Source organism: Oncorhynchus nerka, linkage group LG9a, assembly GCF_034236695.1.
Source record: "Oncorhynchus nerka isolate Pitt River linkage group LG9a, Oner_Uvic_2.0, whole genome shotgun sequence".
NCBI classification, from domain to species: domain Eukaryota; kingdom Metazoa; phylum Chordata; class Actinopteri; order Salmoniformes; family Salmonidae; genus Oncorhynchus; species Oncorhynchus nerka.
The window spans coordinates 5,107,374-5,128,902 of record NC_088404.1 but is presented as its reverse complement, the minus strand read 5'-3'; the positions used below and the strand labels follow the sequence as shown (position 1 = coordinate 5,128,902).

Sequence of the window (21,529 nt, the reverse complement as noted above, 5' to 3'; positions counted from 1 at the left end):
CCCCCACAACATGATGCTGCCACCCCCGTGCTTCATGGTTGGGATGGTGTTCTGCGGCTTGCAAGCCTCCCCTTTTCTTCCAAACATAACTAACGATGGTCATTATGGCCAAACAGTTCTATTTTTGTTTCATCAGACCAGAGGACATTTCTCCAAAAAGTACGATCTTTGTCCCCATGTGCAGTTGCAAACCGTAGTCTGGCTTTTTATGGCGGTTTCGGAGCAGTGGCTTCTTCCTTGCTGAGCGGCCTTTCAGGTTATGTCGATATAGGACTCGTTTTACTTTGGATATAGATACTTTTGTACCTGTTTCCTCCAGCATCTTCACGAGGTCCTTTGCTGTTGTTCTGGGACTGATTTGCACATTTCACACCAAAGTACATTCATCTCTAGGAGAAGAAAGTGTTTCCTTCCTGAGCGGTATGACGGCTGCGTGGTCCCATGGTGTTTACTTGGGTACTATTGTTTGAACAGATGAACATGGTACCTTCAGGTGTTTGGAAATTGTCCCCAAGGATGAACCAGACTTGTGGAGGTCTACAATTTTTTTTCTGATGTCTTGGCTGATATCTTTTCATTTTCCCATGATGTCAAGTAAAGAGGCACTGAGTTTGAAGGTAGGCCTTCAAATACATCCACAGGTACACCTCCAATTGACTCAAATGATGTCAATTAGCCTATCAGAAGCTTCTAAATCCATGACATCATTTTCTGGAATTTTCCAAGCTGTTTAAAAGGCACAGTCAACTTAGTGTATGTAAACGTCTGACCCACTGGAATTGTGATACAGTGAAATAATCTGTAAACAATTGTTGGAAAAATTTCTTGTGTCATGCACGAAGTAGATGTCCTAACCGACTTGTCAAAACTATAGTTTGTTAACAAGAAATTTGTGGAGTGGTTGAAAAAGGAGTTTTAATGACTCCAACCTAAGTGTATGTAAACTTCTAACTTCAACTGTAGATTGACATGTGAATTAAGCTTAAGGATTTGTTTGTTTTTATTTTTTTGCATATTTATTTTTATATAGCCTACACTTTCTCGCTCTGAACTTCTATCACAAGTGGGGCGGGTGTGGGTTCTTGACAATGATCACCTATTTGACAGCTCCAAGCAGTTCCACCACTTCTAACACTGCCAAAACATCTGCTGGTGTCTGTTATCGCTGGTTAACACTTGATCTGATGGAATCCTAGCCTAAATTGAGACCCAACTGAGTTCCACATAAAAAAATGTAATACAAAAAATGTAATCTCAAAAGGATCACCTAGTTCCATACCTACGGACTGTTTGTCTAATTTTAATCTCAAAAGGATCACCTAGTTCCATACCTACGGACTGTTTGTCTAATTTTAATCTCAAAAGGATCACCTAGTTCCATACCTACGGACTGTTTGTCTAATTTTAATCTCAAAAGGATCACCTAGTTCCATACCTACGGACTGTTTGTCTAATTTTAATCTCAAAAGGATCACCTAGTTCCATACCTACGGACTGTTTGTCTAATTTTAATCTCAAAAGGATCACCTAGTTCCATACCTACGGACTGTTTGTCTAATTTTAATCTCAAAAGGATCACCTAGTTCCATACCTACGGACTGTTTGTCTAATTTTAATCTCAAAAGGATCACCTAGTTCCATACCTACGGACTGTTTGTCTAATTGTAATCTCAAAAGGATCACCTAGTTCCATACCTACGGACTGTTTGTCTAATTTTAGGTGTGTCGCTCTGCAAGACCCTTCGGTTGCTCTACCACAACTACTTCTACCTCAGCATCTTCTTTGTTTCCTGCATTAGCGTGGACCGCTATCTCGCCATCGTCCACCCGCTGCGCTCTGTGGTGTTACTCGGCCGCCGGCAGACCTATTTCCTCTGTGCCGTTATCTGGGCCATTTCCATGGTGATAAGTGTCCCTGTAGCTCACATGACTTTGCTACAACATTGCCCCGGAGACAATAATCGTACCGTGTGTACCCTGTATATGTTACTGGACGACACTGAGGAGAGCCTACCCTACTCAATCTGCTGTACCACCATCGGCTTCCTCTTCCCTCTAAACTCCATCTGTTACTGTTGCCTCCGCAGGTAGTTACCCATTACATTATTTATTGATTGATTGTTGATTTACTGATTGATTGATCCTGATTTATTAAATTATTGGAAACACAGCCTATAATATAGAGTGTTTGATTTGGCTCTATTTCTTTCTTTTAATATATTTGTTTACTATTCTGTCTCCAACATACTTTTTTTTTGTCTCCACAGCATCAGGGAGCTGCGCCTCCGCAGCCGTCGGCCACAGGTACACCTCCACAAAAACAACAAGGGGCGACGTGTCCGTCTGACCCGCGTGTTGACCGCCGTGCTGACCCTCTTCGCCCTATTCTACCTGCCCTACCACCTAAGCAGGAATGCGGCCATCGTGATGCATGCCATGTACCTGGGCAGGCCGGCGTTCTGGCAGCCCGTAGACCTGGCATTCTGCCTGGAGATCTGTCTATGTAGCCTGAATACCTGTGTCAACCCGCTGTTCACTTGCTTCGTGGGACGGCAGTTTAGAAAGGAGTTCCAGGATACCTTTGGGTTCGCTTGGCTGCAGCTTTGGAAGAGTCAACGACAGCAATCAGCGGTGAATCATGTGACGTCAGTAACAGGGTTGTTTGAGAGAAAGAGGAACCAGAGGACCATAGGGCATGAGAGAGAGGGGCATGGTGGCCAGGGTTTGGCTGCTGTCACTCCACTGTGAATGCTGAAGGATCAGACCATGGTAAATGACCATCTCAATCATTTTTTAAAATCCATCCTCTCCCCATCGCCTCTCTTGGCGGGGGGAGGAGGGGGGGGTTGTCTTTATAGCAGCTGGACCACACAGATGATCAGATCTCAGACACAATTACATCTTAAGAATCACAGCAACGATCCTGTCTGTGGGTGGTTATCTGTGTGATACAGCAACAAGCCTGTCTGTGGGTGGTTTTCTGTATGTTACAGCAACGAACCTGTCTGTGGGTGGTTGTCTTCCTTACTTTATTTTGTACTGAGCATGGAATTGGTATGCATGTCACTTTTAGGTAGTCCTGAGGCATGGTCCTAGGGCTCAGGTCCTCCGGGAGGGGAGAACTCTATAGAAGAAAGCCCTGCCTCCAGCTGTTTGCTTTGAAATTCTAGGGACAATAAGGAGGCCTGCATCTTGTGACTGTAGCGTACTTGTAGGCATGTACGGTAGGACCAAATCAGAGAGATTAGGTCAAGGGGCAAGAAACACTTTGTAAGTTAGCAGTAAAACCTTGATATCAGCCCTAGCCTGATTAGTCTAATCTAGAAGTGACTAAAGCATGAATTCATTTTTCTGCATAATTTGTGGGCAAAAAGAATATGTCAGTTCGGTTGTCATCGGAGACATAAACTCTACAGTGGAAAGCCTACACATCAGAGATATCGGATTCACATAGAATTGTTGTTCAATTTAACTGTTTGATTATGAAATGATTCGTGATGGGATGCAATGTGATTTTAGCTTCTAAAATGTGAGATTTGGGTTTTCATAAGGTAGGGCTCTGCTCAATCAGTGAAGAGACATGGGCTATAAAACTGTTCAAACACGTCCTCCTCTCCCTTTCTATATAAAGCCTTGACGACAATATAACCTCCTGTTCCGGGGATGTGAGGACGACGGTCCGATGTCAGAATGGTTCAGATAATAACTACAGAACGAAGCCAACATCAGCGTGAGCTTTGGTTGCGAATGGTATGAACTTTGAACTCTTATTCACTACAGAAGTGACACCTCCTAGCCGTTGAGTTAGCAACAGCAGCTGCAAACGCAGGATAGGAAGGAACAGACAGAGTATCCCTTCTACCACACAACGACGTTACTACAACCTATCCAATTTACTAGCAGAGGACTCTTCAAAGGACTTGGTTGGACAACACGGCCTTCCATCTACCACCAAACTTCCTACCACCAACCAACCTTCCGAAGCGCAGCTCAGAGTAAATATTTATTGCATTTTCCTTTTCCAAATGGGCGGTAATTTAGAATGCATAAGATTCTGTATTTACGATAGCAAAGCTTCTCCCTTTGTTCCTCAGTCTTCCCGCTCTTTCACTCAAACCCAGCCCCTTTTCTTTTGTGTCACCAGCTGTCATATCTGTTCTGCCCGCTAGGGACGTTTTCCTTTATGACGTAATTTGTAATCAAGTTATGAATTAATTATGTGTATGTGTAATTCTGTGTGATTAGTTAGATATTTAGTAAATAAATAATTAAACCCAATTTTGTATTGCTGACTCAACTTGTTAGCCAGGGTTCGTGCAGATAACCAAGAATTTACAACTTTCAGATGAGACTGAATTAAGACTGACTGGCTGACTGACTGACTGACTGACTGACTGGCTGGCTGGCTGGCTGACTGACTGGCTGACTGGCTGACTGGCTGCGCACCAGGAACATCCTCTACTACCACCACCGTCAGGAAGATCATGAACTGTGGAGGTGAGTGCTACATAGGGACTTCATAATGGCTACATAGGGACTTAATAAGGAATACATAGGGACTTCATATTGACTACATAATGACATGAGGGCTACATAGCGACTTCACACGGACTTCGTAAGGGCTACATAGGGACTTTATAAGGACTTCATAATGACTACATAGTGACTTCATACGGGCTACATAGGGACTTCGTTTTCATAATCTATGCAGAACAACCTGTCTCACTCAGGAAGATCATGAACTGTGGAGAAAGCTACATAAGGACTTCATAATAGATTCCTAACCGATACATAACACCAAGAACATCACTGATCCAGGTCTCCAAGGATAATAACTACGCTGTATGGGCCAAACCAACACACTTTACTTTTACTCACAGTTTTAATTGCAATGAATGTGATATGACGTTGTTGTTTTTTTACTATAACTAGTGTAGTTTCAATGCACTGATTGAAACTCTGTGTAAAATAATCTGCTAAACGGTCAAACATAAGAGAATGATCATGTGTTGTTGCCTGTGTGTAGGGGGTTTGAAATGGAGGCCATCTTTGTTTCTTGTGGTTGGTTTCTCTTACACCAAGGTTGCGGCCATCTGTTTCCAGGCCCTGGCAGTCGCCTTCAGTGGCTTCAAAGCTACACAAGCATTTGTGTAAGAGTATTGATAGCCTAGCATAGCATTAAGCCTAGCATTCAGCAGGCAACATTTTCACAAAAACAAGAAAAGCATTCAAATAAAATAATTTACCTTTGAAGAACTTTGGATGTTTTCAATGACGAGACTCTTAGTTAGATAGCAAATGTTAATTTTTTCCAAAAAGAATATTTGTTTAGACGAAATAGCTCCGTTTTGTTCATCACGTTTGGCTAAGAAAAAGACCGGAAAATGCAGTCACTTACAACGCCGAACTTTTTTCCAAATTAGCTCCATAATATCGACAGAAACATGGCAAACGTTGTTTAGAATCAATCCTCAAGGTGTTTTTCACATATCTATTCGATAATCTATCAGTGGTGGCAGTTGGCTTCTCATCAGAAGCAAACGGAAAAATACTGCAGCTGGAGATTACGCAATAATTGCAACGGAGGACACCAAGCGACCACCTGGTAGATGGAGTCTCTTATGGTCAATCTTCCAATGATATGCCTACAAATACGTCACAATGCTGCAGACACCTTGGGGAAAACGTGGAAAACGTAAGCTGACTCCTAGCTCCTTCACAGCCATATAAGGAGTCATTGGCATGAGGCGGTTTCAAAAAATGCGACACTTCCTGATTGGATTTTTATCTGGGTTTCGCCTGTAACATCCGTTCTGTGGCACTCACAGACAATATCTTTGCAGTTTTGGAAACGTCAGTGTTTTCTTTCCAAAGAGGTAAATTATATGCATAGTCGAGCATATTTTCGTGACAAAATATCTTGTTTAAAATGGGAACGTTTTTCATCCAAAAATTAAAAGAGCGCCCCCTATAGTAGCCACTCCTTGTGCAGCACACAACAAGACCAATGTACTTGTCACGTTCTGACCCTAGCTATTTGGGGCGGCAGGGTAGCCTAGTGGTTAGAGCATTGGACTAGTAACCGGAGCTGACAAGGTACAAATCTGTCGTTTTGCCCCTGAACAGGCAGTTAACCCACTGTTCCTAGGCTGTCATTGAAAATAAGAATTTGTTCTTAACTGACTTGCCTAGTAAAATAAAGGTAAAATAAAAAAAATATTGTGTTAATTGTTTGTTTTAGTTGGTCAGGACGTGAGTTGGGTGGGTATTCTATGTGTTGTGTGTCTAGGTTGTTTTTCTGGTTCTCAGTCAGAGGCAGGTGTCGTTAGTTGTCTCTGATTTTTATTTTTTTATTTTACCTTTATTTAACTAGGCAAGTCAGTTAAGAACAAATTTAGGTAGCCTGGGTTTCACAATTTGTTGGTGGGTGATTGTTTCCATGTCTGTGTTTTACACCACACGGTACTGACACTTACCACGCCGCATATTGGTCCTGGTCATACACCGGAGAATTCACAGATGCTCTTGTTGGTCTTTTACGAGACTAAAGGTCAATATATTTCTTTCATTTAAAACCATTTGAAAACCAGGGTGTTGAAACTGTTTGTGAAGTTAAGTTCAATCGACTGGTCCAGGACGTCCAGGGGCGGTTAATTTGTTTAGCTGTGTTATGGCTACATTTTATTTTTTACCAGAGACACACACCTCTTCTCCACTCCTCTCTGTCCCTCAGATCTCCAGTGCCCTGCCCTCTCTCTCTTTATGGCCATGTCTGAAGTTCCCCTACTACGTCTAGGCTTTATGAGTAGTCCCTGTATCTGTCTGCAGTTGTGACAAAAATACATGCTCTGGTTGTTATCTTACAGATTACAGGCTACACATTCATTTTTTAAAACTTTTACACACACATACACATCTCTTTCAATGGTTTAATTAAAAAAAAAAACATTTTTACAACTCACATACCTGTCATGGTCTTTCCTGTACTTGAATACTTATTAAATTATGTTTTCATAGTCAGTTGTTTATAGAGCGTCTGCTAAATGACTTAAATGTAAATGTAAATGTAGACTGAATCTGCTTATTTCTTCCCAACACCTTTGCTGATCTAATACAAGATGAAAGTAAAAACACATTCTCTTCCTAATTAGTTCTCTCCACCTGTTTTTGTCAGGCCAGTGAACCAGGTGGTAAACTGTACTCCACCTGTTTTTGTCAGGCCAGTGAACCAGGTGGTAAACTGTACTCCACCTGTATTTTGTCAGGCCAGTGAACCAGGTGGTAAACTGTACTCCACCTGTATTTTGTCAGGCCAGTGAACCAGGTGGTAAACTGTACTCCACCTGTATTTTGTCAGGCCAGTGAACCAGGTGGTAAACTGTACTCCACCTGTATTTTGTCAGGCCAGTGAACCAGGTGGTAAACTGTACTCCACCTGTATTTTGTCAGGCCAGTGAACCAGGTGGTAAACTGTACTCCACCTGTATTTTGTCAGGCCAGTGAACCAGGTGGTAAACTGTACTCCACCTGTATTTTGTCAGGCCAGTGAAACAGGTGGTAAACTGTACTCCACCTGTATTTTGTCAGGCCAGTGAACCAGGTGGTAAACTGTACTCCACCTGTATTTTGTCAGGCCAGTGAACCAGGTGGTAAACTGTACTCCACCTGTATTTTGTCAGGCCAGTGAACCAGGTGGTAAACTGTACTCCACCTGTATTTTGTCAGGCCAGTGAACCAGGTGGTAAACTGTACTCCACCTGTATTTTGTCAGGCCAGTGAACCAGGTGGTAAACTGTACTCCACCTGTATTTTGTCAGGCCAGTGAACCAGGTGGTAAACTGTACTATTTGTATGGACAGTTTAGGTTACCTAGGTTACCCTTTCCCTTTGTTATCATACTGTCGTATAACCTTAATCAGTGCTCCCACTCACCTGGTGTACCATGCCAGGTGTGTATAATACTGACGTTAATGGGAGAGGGAAGGGGTTAAGGTGTGGTCTTTACTCCCAAATGTCACTTAAATATAGCTTCCAAATGAAGAGAGACAATGACACATAAAGTCATCTGGGGGGGAAAAATGCAACTTTATGGACAACGGTGGCTGGTTCTTAAAATAACCTTTGTGTTATGGGGCTCTTAAAAGAGCTGTTTCACTCCACGGCATACTGCCATGGGACTTCACCTGCTGGAGATGAGAAGTGGGTGGTCAGCTTCTGCCTCACCTGGAGTGCCTGTCTGGGGGGCGTTGTTGGCACCTGCCACCGGTGGCATCGGGTTGGTGACCATTTGCCGTGCCCATCTCCATCCGGAACGGCTCCCGGAATGACCTCCGCAGGAACTTCGAAATTCCTCTCGGGGCTGGTCCCGGCCCAACATCGCTATCATTACCACCTTCCTCAACGTTGGTCTCATTGTTGAAAGAGCCTACTCCGCTATCTCGACTTTTATTATTATATTATTATATTTATTATTGCATTTCACACCAACACTGCATTTTGGAGGGAAATTATATTATAGGCTCTCACAATTTGTGGATGTCATCGAATAAATAATATACTTGGCAAATAAATGAATTTAAAAAAAATAAGAAATTATGCAATTAAACTTTTATTATGTAATACCACATTTTTATACTGGATGTGTGTGCAACAAAAATTCTACATTCACAATTTGCTACATTCTGTCAAGTCTACGCATACAAATGGATGCATACGTTCGATTTACCACACAGAACGCACTGCAACTGCCTCTGCAACGCAATGCTGCAAGGCAAACGCAGCGTTCCGTTGGACAGTCAATGTACTTGTGGTGTCTCAACACGCAATGACACAGTCGGTAATGTTCGAAGGACTAGGAACTGATGTACTGCGTTTCAAATGAATGGCACTCAAGACTTGATTTTGATTTCAATGAGCTCAGTACAATGACTTGTGGCATCCTTCGATTTCGTTCCAACCGTTCTGGAACTAGAAGTGTCAAACAGTTTGGGACCGATGCGTTATTTTGTAATCACGAGCAGCAAGAGTTGACACTGCTACAGGTCAGAGAACGTGATATCTGTTGTATCCTTGAACAATTGTTCATAAGCTTTCGTTTGTTGCCTGTAGTTGTTTTTCCAAGATCTCCATGATGTTTGCGTGGAGGTGTTCGTACTGAGTCCATTAGAAGGCTCTGTCCTGGGATTGTCCCACTACTCGGTTTGCATCAAGGCGAGTAGCTCCGTGGTCCTCTCCAAGTTCTTTAGAACAGCCTCCATGTGGCGCTATCTGCTCTTGGAATATCTGCACTTGAGGTTCCGGTGTCGTATTCACATTTTTGTCTTTGGAAATGTTAAAATGTTGTTTTGAATTTATTTAAAAAAGTTTGTTATTAAAATGTTTGCGTTTTAACAACTTGTGTAACTATTTGTCATCGTTTTCTCTGCTTTCCCCCACAAATTGGGTTGTAACTAGTTAACACAGCCACAAAGTCGTAAACCCCGCCCATTTCAATGATATCTTATTACATTTTGCATTTAAATCTAACCTTAACCCCACTGCTAACCTTATGCATAACAAAAAAACAACATTTTTGTTTTAATGAATTGTTAGGATTTAGTGTCAGACTTTGTGGTTGTGGTAATTAGTGGACACCCACAAGGTGGTGTTCTGGGGTGCACTTTCGGTTATGGGGGGAACGCTTCACAGTCACTTCAAAATAAAAGCTAATACGTTCAAAATAAAAGTTATGTAAATCATACAACCTGTCCGATATAATTAGAAAAGAACACATGTAATGTCCTTCGAGAATAAAATGATTTTCCCATGTGAGTTTTCACTTAAATTGTTATTACTGAATATATGTGTAGATTTGTAGACTGAACACATCTATTCAAATCTAAATATAGTCCAATTTCAAATCTAGTTACTGTATTGTGTAACTTTCAGTGTATTGACTCGAGCAATTGCAATATTTAAAACTACACAATGACTGGGCCAATTAATACACTTCCACTTTAACATCGATCTAATTGCAATCTTGCGCACGAACGAGTTTCTCCAATGTCAGATTGGAGTCAGCAGTGCAGGGAGAGAGAGGAAGAACGCAGCATAACATTCCTACCCAGTCCAGCATGACTGATCTTAAACTTCCCTTCTATCGGTGGTGCAGCAGCCACTTTGGTACAGGTCTTTGAGAGACAGATATATTGCATTGCCCGATCCTACCCACTGTTTTCAGCGACAGACCTACCCTACGTAGGCTAGAAAAGCATGAATATAGAACGCACTGAGGAGCAAAGAGACGGCACGAGAGGACGGTAACGGTCCGGATAGAAGAGTTGCTTTGAAGAGGGTGAGTGGAAGACTAATAGGACTGTTGATTAAATTGCATGCCTCTGATTGATGCTCTAGTATACCGTTGTTTTGTGTGTGTGTGTGTGTGTGTGTGTTATTTTTATACGTGCATTTACGATTCATCCCCAACTATATTGTCATATGTGCTGTAAACTTGTTAAATATTTAGAATAATAATAGTTAGAATAAACGATTACTTACCGTGTCAAAATGCGTCAACAAATCAAACAACTCAATATGCAAATATTTCGACAGATTACTCAAAATATCCCTTCAGAGTAGTTGACTAGAATCCTTCTCTTTGTATTTGTTAAACAAAAGACCCAATCACTTTTCTCGGCCAACAAACTGCCTGTGTGTGGAGTCAGTTAGACAGTCTACTTGTTTTGCAGAAGAATCTTTAACTCAGCTGCTGCCCATCTTTTTTTAATGGAATATGTATAATATAATATATATATATATATATATATGAATAACTTCAAACGTGTTATTTTATCAAGCAAAATAGCTATGTTGTTTTCTTATCTAACTGTAAGTTTCCATCAAATGTCAGACATTTCATCTTTTCTGTGTGTGTGTGTGTGAGCGTGCGTGCGTGAGATTGTGTGAGCGTGTGTGTGTGTGTGTGTGTGTTTCAATGCCATTTTAAAATGGCTGAACTAGATGTGTAGTTGTTGTGGTTGGTTCCTTTTATGAGTGGCAGGAATAGAAACTGTAAACGAGGAGACCACTTTGAAAAGATATTACAGTTGTAAAAATGAAAATGCATAATGACATTAACACATGCACTGACATAAGAGACAAAAACACTCTAAATGCATTTCCAGAAGCACAAACCCTTTCCAGAAGCACACAACCCCTTTCCAGAAGCACAACCCCTTTCCAGAAGCACAACCCCTTTCCAGAAGCACAACCCCTTTCCAGAAGCACAACCCCTTTCCAGAAGCACAACCCCTTTCCAGAAGCACAACCCCTTTCCAGAAGCACAACCCCTTTCCAGAAGCGCCCAACCCCTTTCCAGAAGCACAACCCCTTTCCAGAAGCACAACCCCTTTCCAGAAGCACAACCCCTTTCCAGAAGCGCCCAACCCCTTTCCAGAAGCACAACCCCTTTCCAGAAGCACAACCCCTTTCCAGAAGCACAACCCCTTTCCAGAAGCGCCCAACCCCTTTCCAGAAGCACAACCCCTTTCCAGAAGCGCCCAACCCCTTTCCAGAAGCACAACCCCTTTCCAGAAGCACAACCCCTTTCCAGAAGCACAACCTCTTTCCAGAAGCACAACCTCTTTCCAGAAGCGCACAACCCCTTTCCAGAAGCACACAACCCCTTTCCAGAAGCGAAGCACACAACCCCTTTCCAGAAGCACAACCCCTTTCCAGAAGCGCACAACCCCTTTCCAGAAGCACAACCCCTTTCCAGAAGGGCACAACCCCTTTCCAGAAGCTTTCCAGAAGCGCACAACCCCTTTCCAGAAGCGCACAACCCCTTTCCAGAAGCCCACAACCCCTTTCCAGAAGCGCACAACCCCTTTCCAGAAGCGCACAACCCCTTTCCAGAAGCGCAACCCCTTTCCAGAAGCACACAACCCCTTTCCAGAAGCACACAACCCCTTTCCAGAAGCACACAACCCCTTTCCAGAAGCACACAACCCCTTTTCAGAAGCGCACAACCCCTTTCCAGACGCTCAGAAACACTTTCCAGAAGCGCACAACCCCTTTCCAGAAGCGCACAACCCCTTTCCAGATGCTCACAAACCATTTTCAGAAGCACACAAACCATTTTCAGACGCTCACAAACCATTTTCAGACGCTCACAAACCGTTTTCAGACGCTCACAAACCATTTTCAGACGCTCACAAACCATTTTCAGACATTCACAAACCATTTTCAGACGCTCCTTTTTTGCTAGCGTGAACTAAGCTGGCAGACTTCAATGATAAAGGCACTGTGTTAAAAGAAGCTAAACCTGCTTGAGCTTGTCACTTCTGTATTTATATATGCCTAAAATAGGTATTCCTTTTATCGATTGAAAACAAAACCAAATGTTTTGTCATGGTTTATACAATTATAATTTTTAAAGGAATAATATCATACGTTTATTCAGTCATTTAGACTGTGTATTATCCATAGACTGAATGAATATACTGGTATTACCCATAGACTGAATGAATATACTGGTATTATCCATAGACTGAATGAATATACTGGTATTATCCATAGACTGAATGAATATACTGGTATTATCCATAGACTGAATGAATATACTGGTATTATCCATAGACTGAATGAATATACTGGTATTATCCATAGACTGAATGAATATACTGGTATTACCCATAGACTGAATGAATATACTGGTATTACCCATAGACTGAATGAATATACTGGTATTATCCATAGACTGAATGAATATACTGGTATTATCCATAGACTGAATGAATATACTGGTATTATCCATAGACTGAATGAATATACTGGTATTATCCATAGACTGAATGAATATACTGGTATTACCCATAGACTGAATGAATATACTGGTATTATCCATAGACTGAATGAATATACTGGTATTATCCATAGACTGAATGAATATACTGGTATTATCCATAGACTGAATGAATATACTGGTATTATCCATAGACTGAATGAATATACTGGTATTACCCATAGACTGAATGAATATACTGGTATTACCCATAGACTGAATGAATATACTGGTATTACCCATAGACTGAATGAATATACTGGTATTATCCATAGACTGAATGAATATACTGGTATTATCCATAGACTGAATGAATATACTGGTATTATCCATAGACTGAATGAATATACTGGTATTATCCATAGACTGAATGAATATACTGGTATTACCCATAGACTGAATGAATATACTGGTATTACCCATAGACTGAATGAATATACTGGTATTATCCATAGACTGAATGAATATACTGGTATTATCCATAGACTGAATGAATATACTGGTATTATCCATAGACTGAATGAATATACTGGTATTATCCATAGACTGAATGAATATACTGGTATTACCCATAGACTGAATGAATATACTGGTATTATCCATAGACTGAATGAATATACTGGTATTATCCATAGACTGAATGAATATACTGGTATTATCCATAGACTGAATGAATATACTGGTATTATCCATAGACTGAATGAATATACTGGTATTACCCATAGACTGAATGAATATACTGGTATTACCCATAGACTGAATGAATATACTGGTATTACCCATAGACTGAATGAATATACTGGTATTATCCATAGACTGAATGAATATACTGGTATTACCCATAGACTGAATGAATATACTGGTATTACCCATAGACTGAATGAATATACTGGTATTACCCATAGACTGAATGAATATAATGGTATTACCCATAGACTGAATGAATATACTGGTATTACCCATAGACTGAATGAATATACTGGTATTACCCATAGACTGAATGAATATAATGGTATTACCCATAGACTGAATGAATATACTGGTATTACCCATAGACTGAATGAATATACTGGTATTACCCATAGACTGAATGAATATACTGGTATTACCCATAGACTGAATGAATATACTGGTATTACCCATAGACTGAATGAATATACTGGTATTACCCATAGACTGAATGAATATACTGGTATTACCCATAGACTGAATGAATATACTGGTATTACCCATAGACTGAATGAATATACTGGTATTATCCATAGACTGAATGAATATACTGGTATTACCCATAGACTGAATGAATATACTGGTATTACCCATAGACTGAATGAATATACTGGTATTACCCATAGACTGAATGAATATAATGGTATTACCCATAGACTGAATGAATATACTGGTATTACCCATAGACTGAATGAATATACTGGTATTACCCATAGACTGAATGAATATAATGGTATTACCCATAGACTGAATGAATATACTGGTATTACCCATAGACTGAATGAATATACTGGTATTACCCATAGACTGAATGAATATACTGGTATTACCCATAGACTGAATGAATATACTGGTATTACCCATAGACTGAATGAATATACTGGTATTACCCATAGACTGAATGAATATACTGGTATTACCCATAGACTGAATGAATATACTGGTATTATCCATAGACTGAATGAATATACTGGTATTATCCATAGACTGAATGAATATACTGGTATTACCCATAGACTGAATGAATATACTGGTATTATCCATAGACTGAATGAATATACTGGTATTACCCATAGACTGAATGAATATACTGGTATTATCCATAGACTGAATGAATATACTGGTATTACCCATAGACTGAATGAATATAATGGTATTATCCATAGACTGAATGAATATAATGGTATTACCCATAGACTGAATGAATATACTGGTATTATCCATAGACTGAATGAATATACTGGTATTACCCATAGACTGAATGAATATAATGGTATTACCCATAGACTGAATGAATATACTGGTATTATCCATAGACTGAATGAATATAATGGTATTACCCATAGACTGAATAAATATACTGCTATTATCCATAGACTGAATGAATATACTGGTATTACCCATAGACTGAATGAATATACTGGTATTATCCATAGACTGAATGAATATACTGTTATTACCCATAGACTGAATGAATATAATGGTATTACCCATAGACTGAATGAATATAATGGTATTACCCATAGACTGAATGAATATACTGGTATTACCCATAGACTGAATTAATATACTGGTATTATCCATAGACTGAATGAATATACTGGTATTACCCATAGACTGAATGAATATACTGGTATTACCCATAGACTGAATGAATATAATGGTATTATCCATAGACTGAATGAATATACTGGTATTATCCATAGACTGAATGAATATACTGGTATTATCCATAGACTGAATGAATATACTGGTATTATCCATAGACTGAATGAATATACTGGTATTATCCATAGACTGAATGAATATACTGGTATTATCCATAGACTGAATGAATATACTGGTATTATCCATAGACTGAATGAATATACTGGTATTATCCATAGACTGAATGAATATAATGGTATTACCCATAGACTGAATGAATATAATGGTATTACCCATAGACTGAATGAATATAATGGTATTATCCATAGACTGAATGAATATAATGGTATTACCCATAGACTGAATGAATATACTGGTATTACCCATATACTGAATGAATATACTGGTATTACCCATAGACTGAATGAATATACTGGTATTACCCATAGACTGAATGAATATAATGGTATTACCCATAGACTGAATGAATATACTGGTATTACCTATAGACTGAATGAATATACTGGTATTATCCATAGACTGAATGAATATAATGGTATTATCCATAGACTGAATGAATATAATGGTATTACCCATAGACTGAATGAACATACTGGTATTACCCATAGACTGAATGAATATACTGGTATTACCCATAGACTGAATGAATATACTGGTATTACCCATAGACTGAATGAATATACTGGTATTACCCATAGACTGAATGAATATAATGGTATTACCCATAGACTGAATGAATATAATGGTATTACCCATAGACTGAATGAATATACTGGTATTACCCATAGACTGAATGAATATACTGGTATTATCCATAGACTGAATGAATATACTGGTATTACCCATAGACTGAATGAATATACTGGTATTACCCATAGACTGAATGAATATACTGGTATTACCCATAGACTGAATGAATATACTGGTATTATCCATAGACTGAATGAATATACTGGTATTACCCATAGACTGAATGAATATACTGGTATTACCCATAGACTGAATGAATATACTGGTATTACCCATAGACTGAATGAATATACTGGTATTATCCATAGACTGAATGAATATACTGGTATTACCCATAGACTGAATGAATATACTGGTATTATCCATAGACTGAATGAATATACTGGTATTATCCATAGACTGAATGAATATACTGGTATTATCCATAGACTGAATGAATATACTGGTATTATCCATAGACTGAATGAATATACTGGTATTATCCATAGACTGAATGAATATACTGGTATTATCCATAGACTGAATGAATATACTGGTATTACCCATAGACTGAATGAATATACTGGTATTATCCATAGACTGAATGAATATACTGGTATTATCCATAGACTGAATGAATATACTGGTATTATCCATAGACTGAATGAATATACTGGTATTATCCATAGACTGAATGAATATACTGGTATTATCCATAGACTGAATGAATATACTGGTATTACCCATAGACTGAATGAATATACTGGTATTACCCATAGACTGAATGAATATACTGGTATTATCCATAGACTGAATGAATATACTGGTATTATCCATAGACTGAATGAATATACTGGTATTATCCATAGACTGAATGAATATACTGGTATTATCCATAGACTGAATGAATATACTGGTATTACCCATAGACTGAATGAATATACTGGTATTATCCATAGACTGAATGAATATACTGGTATTATCCATAGACTGAATGAATATACTGGTATTATCCATAGACTGAATGAATATACTGGTATTATCCATAGACTGAATGAATATACTGGTATTATCCATAGACTGAATGAATATACTGGTATTATCCATAGACTGAATGAATATACTGGTATTACCCATAGACTGAATGAATATACTGGTATTATCCATAGACTGAATGAATATACTGGTATTATCCATAGACTGAATGAATATACTGGTATTATCCATAGACTGAATGAATATACTGGTATTATCCATAGACTGAATGAATATACTGGTATTATCCATAGACTGAATGAATATACTGGTATTACCCATAGACTGAATAAATATACTGGTATTACCCATAGACTGAATGAATATACTGGTATTATCCATAGACTGAATGAATATACTGGTATTATCCATAGACTGAATGAATATACTGGTATTATCCATAGACTGAATGAATATACTGGTATTATCCATAGACTGAATGAATATACTGGTATTATCCATAGACTGAATGAATATACTGGTATTATCCATAGACTGAATGAATATACTGGTATTACCCATAGACTGAATGAATATACTGGTATTATCCATAGACTGAATGAATATACTGGTATTATCCATAGACTGAATGAATATACTGGTATTATCCATAGACTGAATGAATATACTGGTATTATCCATAGACTGAATGAATATACTGGTATTACCCATAGACTGAATGAATATACTGGTATTACCCATAGACTGAATGAATATACTGGTATTACCCATAGACTGAATGAATATACTGGTATTATCCATAGACTGAATGAATATACTGGTATTATCCATAGACTGAATGAATATACTGGTATTATCCATAGACTGAATGAATATACTGGTATTACCCATAGACTGAATGAATATACTGGTATTACCCATAGACTGAATGAATATACTGGTATTACCCATAGACTGAATGAATATACTGGTATTATCCATAGACTGAATGAATATACTGGTATTATCCATAGACTGAATGAATATACTGGTATTATCCATAGACTGAATGAATATACTGGTATTATCCATAGACTGAATGAATATACTGGTATTACCCATAGACTGAATGAATATACTGGTATTATCCATAGACTGAATGAATATACTGGTATTATCCATAGACTGAATGAATATACTGGTATTATCCATAGACTGAATGAATATACTGGTATTATCCATAGACTGAATGAATATACTGGTATTACCCATAGACTGAATGAATATACTGGTATTACCCATAGACTGAATGAATATACTGGTATTACCCATAGACTGAATGAATATACTGGTATTATCCATAGACTGAATGAATATACTGGTATTACCCATAGACTGAATGAATATACTGGTATTATCCATAGACTGAATGAATATACTGGTATTACCCATAGACTGAATGAATATAATGGTATTATCCATAGACTGAATGAATATAATGGTATTACCCATAGACTGAATGAATATACTGGTATTATCCATAGACTGAATGAATATACTGGTATTACCCATAGACTGAATGAATATAATGGTATTACCCATAGACTGAATGAATTTGTAAGTCGCTCTGGATAAGAGCGTCTGCTAAATGACTTAAATGTAAATGTAATGTAAAATGTAATATACTGGTATTATCCATAGACTGAATGAATATAATGGTATTACCCATAGACTGAATAAATATACTGCTATTATCCATAGACTGAATGAATATACTGGTATTACCCATAGACTGAATGAATATACTGGTATTATCCATAGACTGAATGAATATACTGTTATTACCCATAGACTGAATGAATATAATGGTATTACCCATAGACTGAATGAATATAATGGTATTACCCATAGACTGAATGAATATACTGGTATTACCCATAGACTGAATAAATATACTGGTATTATCCATAGACTGAATGAATATACTGGTATTACCCATAGACTGAATGAATATACTGGTATTACCCATAGACTGAATGAATATAATGGTATTATCCATAGACTGAATGAATATACTGGTATTATCCATAGACTGAATGAATATACTGGTATTATCCATAGACTGAATTAATATACTGGTATTATCCATAGACTGAATGAATATACTGGTATTATCCATAGACTGAATGAATATACTGGTATTATCCATAGACTGAATGAATATACTGGTATTATCCATAGACTGAATGAATATACTGGTATTATCCATAGACTGAATGAATATAATGGTATTACCCATAGACTGAATGAATATAATGGTATTACCCATAGACTGAATGAATATAATGGTATTATCCATAGACTGAATGAATATAATGGTATTACCCATAGACTGAATGAATATACTGGTATTACCCATATACTGAATGAATATACTGGTATTACCCATAGACTGAATGAATATACTGGTATTACCCATAGACTGAATGAATATAATGGTATTACCCATAGACTGAATGAATATACTGGTATTACCTATAGACTGAATGAATATACTGGTATTATCCATAGACTGAATGAATATAATGGTATTATCCATAGACTGAATGAATATAATGGTATTACCCATAGACTGAATGAATATACTGGTATTACCCATAGACTGAATGAATATACTGGTATTACCCATAGACTGAATGAATATACTGGTATTACCCATAGACTGAATGAATATACTGGTATTACCCATAGACTGAATGAATATAATGGTATTACCCATAGACTGAATGAATATAATGGTATTACCCATAGACTGAATGAATATACTGGTATTACCCATAGACTGAATGAATATACTGGTATTATCCATAGACTGAATGAATATACTGGTATTACCCATAGACTGAATGAATATACTGGTATTACCCATAGACTGAATGAATATACTGGTATTACCCATAGACTGAATGAATATACTGGTATTATCCATAGACTGAATGAATATACTGGTATTACCCATAGACTGAATGAATATACTGGTATTACCCATAGACTGAATGAATATACTGGTATTACCCATAGACTGAATGAATATACTGGTATTATCCATAGACTGAATGAATATACTGGTATTATCCATAGACTGAATGAATATACTGGTATTATCCATAGACTGAATGAATATACTGGTATTATCCATAGACTGAATGAATATACTGGTATTACCCATAGACTGAATGAATATACTGGTATTACCCATAGACTGAATGAATATACTGGTATTACCCATAGACTGAATGAATATACTGGTATTATCCATAGACTGAATGAATATACTGGTATTATCCATAGACTGAATGAATATACTGGTATGATCCATAGACTGAATGAATATACTGGTATTATCCATAGACTGAATGAATATACTGGTATTACCCATAGACTGAATGAATATACTGGTATTACCCATAGACTGAATGAATATACTGGTATTATCCATAGACTGAATGAATATACTGGTATTATCCATAGACTGAATGAATATACTGGTATTATCCATAGACTGAATGAATATACTGGTATTATCCATAGACTGAATGAATATACTGGTATTACCCATAGACTGAATGAATATACTGGTATTATCCATAGACTGAATGAATATACTGGTATTATCCATAGACTGAATGAATATACTGGTATTATCCATAGACTGAATGAATATACTGGTATTACCCATAGACTGAATGAATATACTGGTATTACCCATAGACTGAATGAATATACTGGTATTACCCATAGACTGAATGAATATACTGGTATTATCCATAGACTGAATGAATATACTGGTATTACCCATAGACTGAATGAATATACTGGTATTACCCATAGACTGAATGAATATACTGGTATTACCCATAGACTGAATGAATATACTGGTATTACCCATAGACTGAATGAATATAATGGTATTACCCATAGACTGAATGAATATACTGGTATTACCCATAGACTGAATGAATATACTGGTATTACCCATAGACTGAATGAATATAATGGTATTACCCATAGACTGAATGAATATACTGGTATTACCCATAGACTGAATGAATATACTGGTATTACCCATAGACTGAATGAATATACTGGTATTACCCATAGACTGAATGAATATACTGGTATTACCCATAGACTGAATGAATATACTGGTATTACCCATAGACTGAATGAATATACTGGTATTACCCATAGACTGAATGAATATACTGGTATTATCCATAGACTGAATGAATATACTGGTATTACCCATAGACTGAATGAATATACTGGTATTACCCATAGACTGATTGAATATACTGGTATTACCCATAGACTGAATGAATATAATGGTATTACCCATAGACTGAATGAATATACTGGTATTACCCATAGACTGAATGAATATACTGGTATTACCCATAGACTGAATGAATATAATGGTATTACCCATAGACTGAATGAATATACTGGTATTACCCATAGACTGAATGAATATACTGGTATTACCCATAGACTGAATGAATATACTGGTATTACCCATAGACTGAATGAATATACTGGTATTACCCA

The 21,529-nt window shown here is 37.7% G+C and overlaps 2 protein-coding genes across 2 annotated transcripts in view; both read left to right on the top strand.

Annotated features, from left to right (window-relative positions):
• The first annotated feature begins 557 nt into the window (after positions 1-557).
• Positions 558-4,268, top strand: LOC115120450 (succinate receptor 1-like). The gene is made up of 2 exons (XM_065022243.1): positions 558-2,087; positions 2,268-4,268. The coding sequence occupies exons 1-2, from the start codon at positions 1,900-1,902 to the stop codon at positions 2,746-2,748; spliced, it is 669 nt and encodes a 222-aa protein (XP_064878315.1). The 5' UTR covers positions 558-1,899; the 3' UTR covers positions 2,749-4,268.
• Positions 4,269-10,038: 5,770 nt separating this feature from the next.
• Positions 10,039-21,529, top strand: part of LOC115121765 (growth arrest-specific protein 2) — a 77,060-nt gene continuing 65,569 nt past the window's right edge. Inside the window, exon 1 of the mRNA XM_065022238.1 lies at positions 10,039-10,333. The gene's annotated coding sequence lies outside the window, so the exon portion shown is untranslated. The remainder of the gene's footprint in view (positions 10,334-21,529) is intronic.

Excerpts from the sequence above, each read along its gene's own strand:
- LOC115120450 (XM_065022243.1), top strand. The coding sequence starts at position 1,900 with ATGGTGATAAGTGTCCCTGTAGCTCACATGACTTTGCTACAACATTGC. Across the intron at positions 2,088-2,267 it reads TGTTACTGTTGCCTCCGCAG|CATCAGGGAGCTGCGCCTCC; the intron begins GTAGTTACCCAT and ends TTGTCTCCACAG.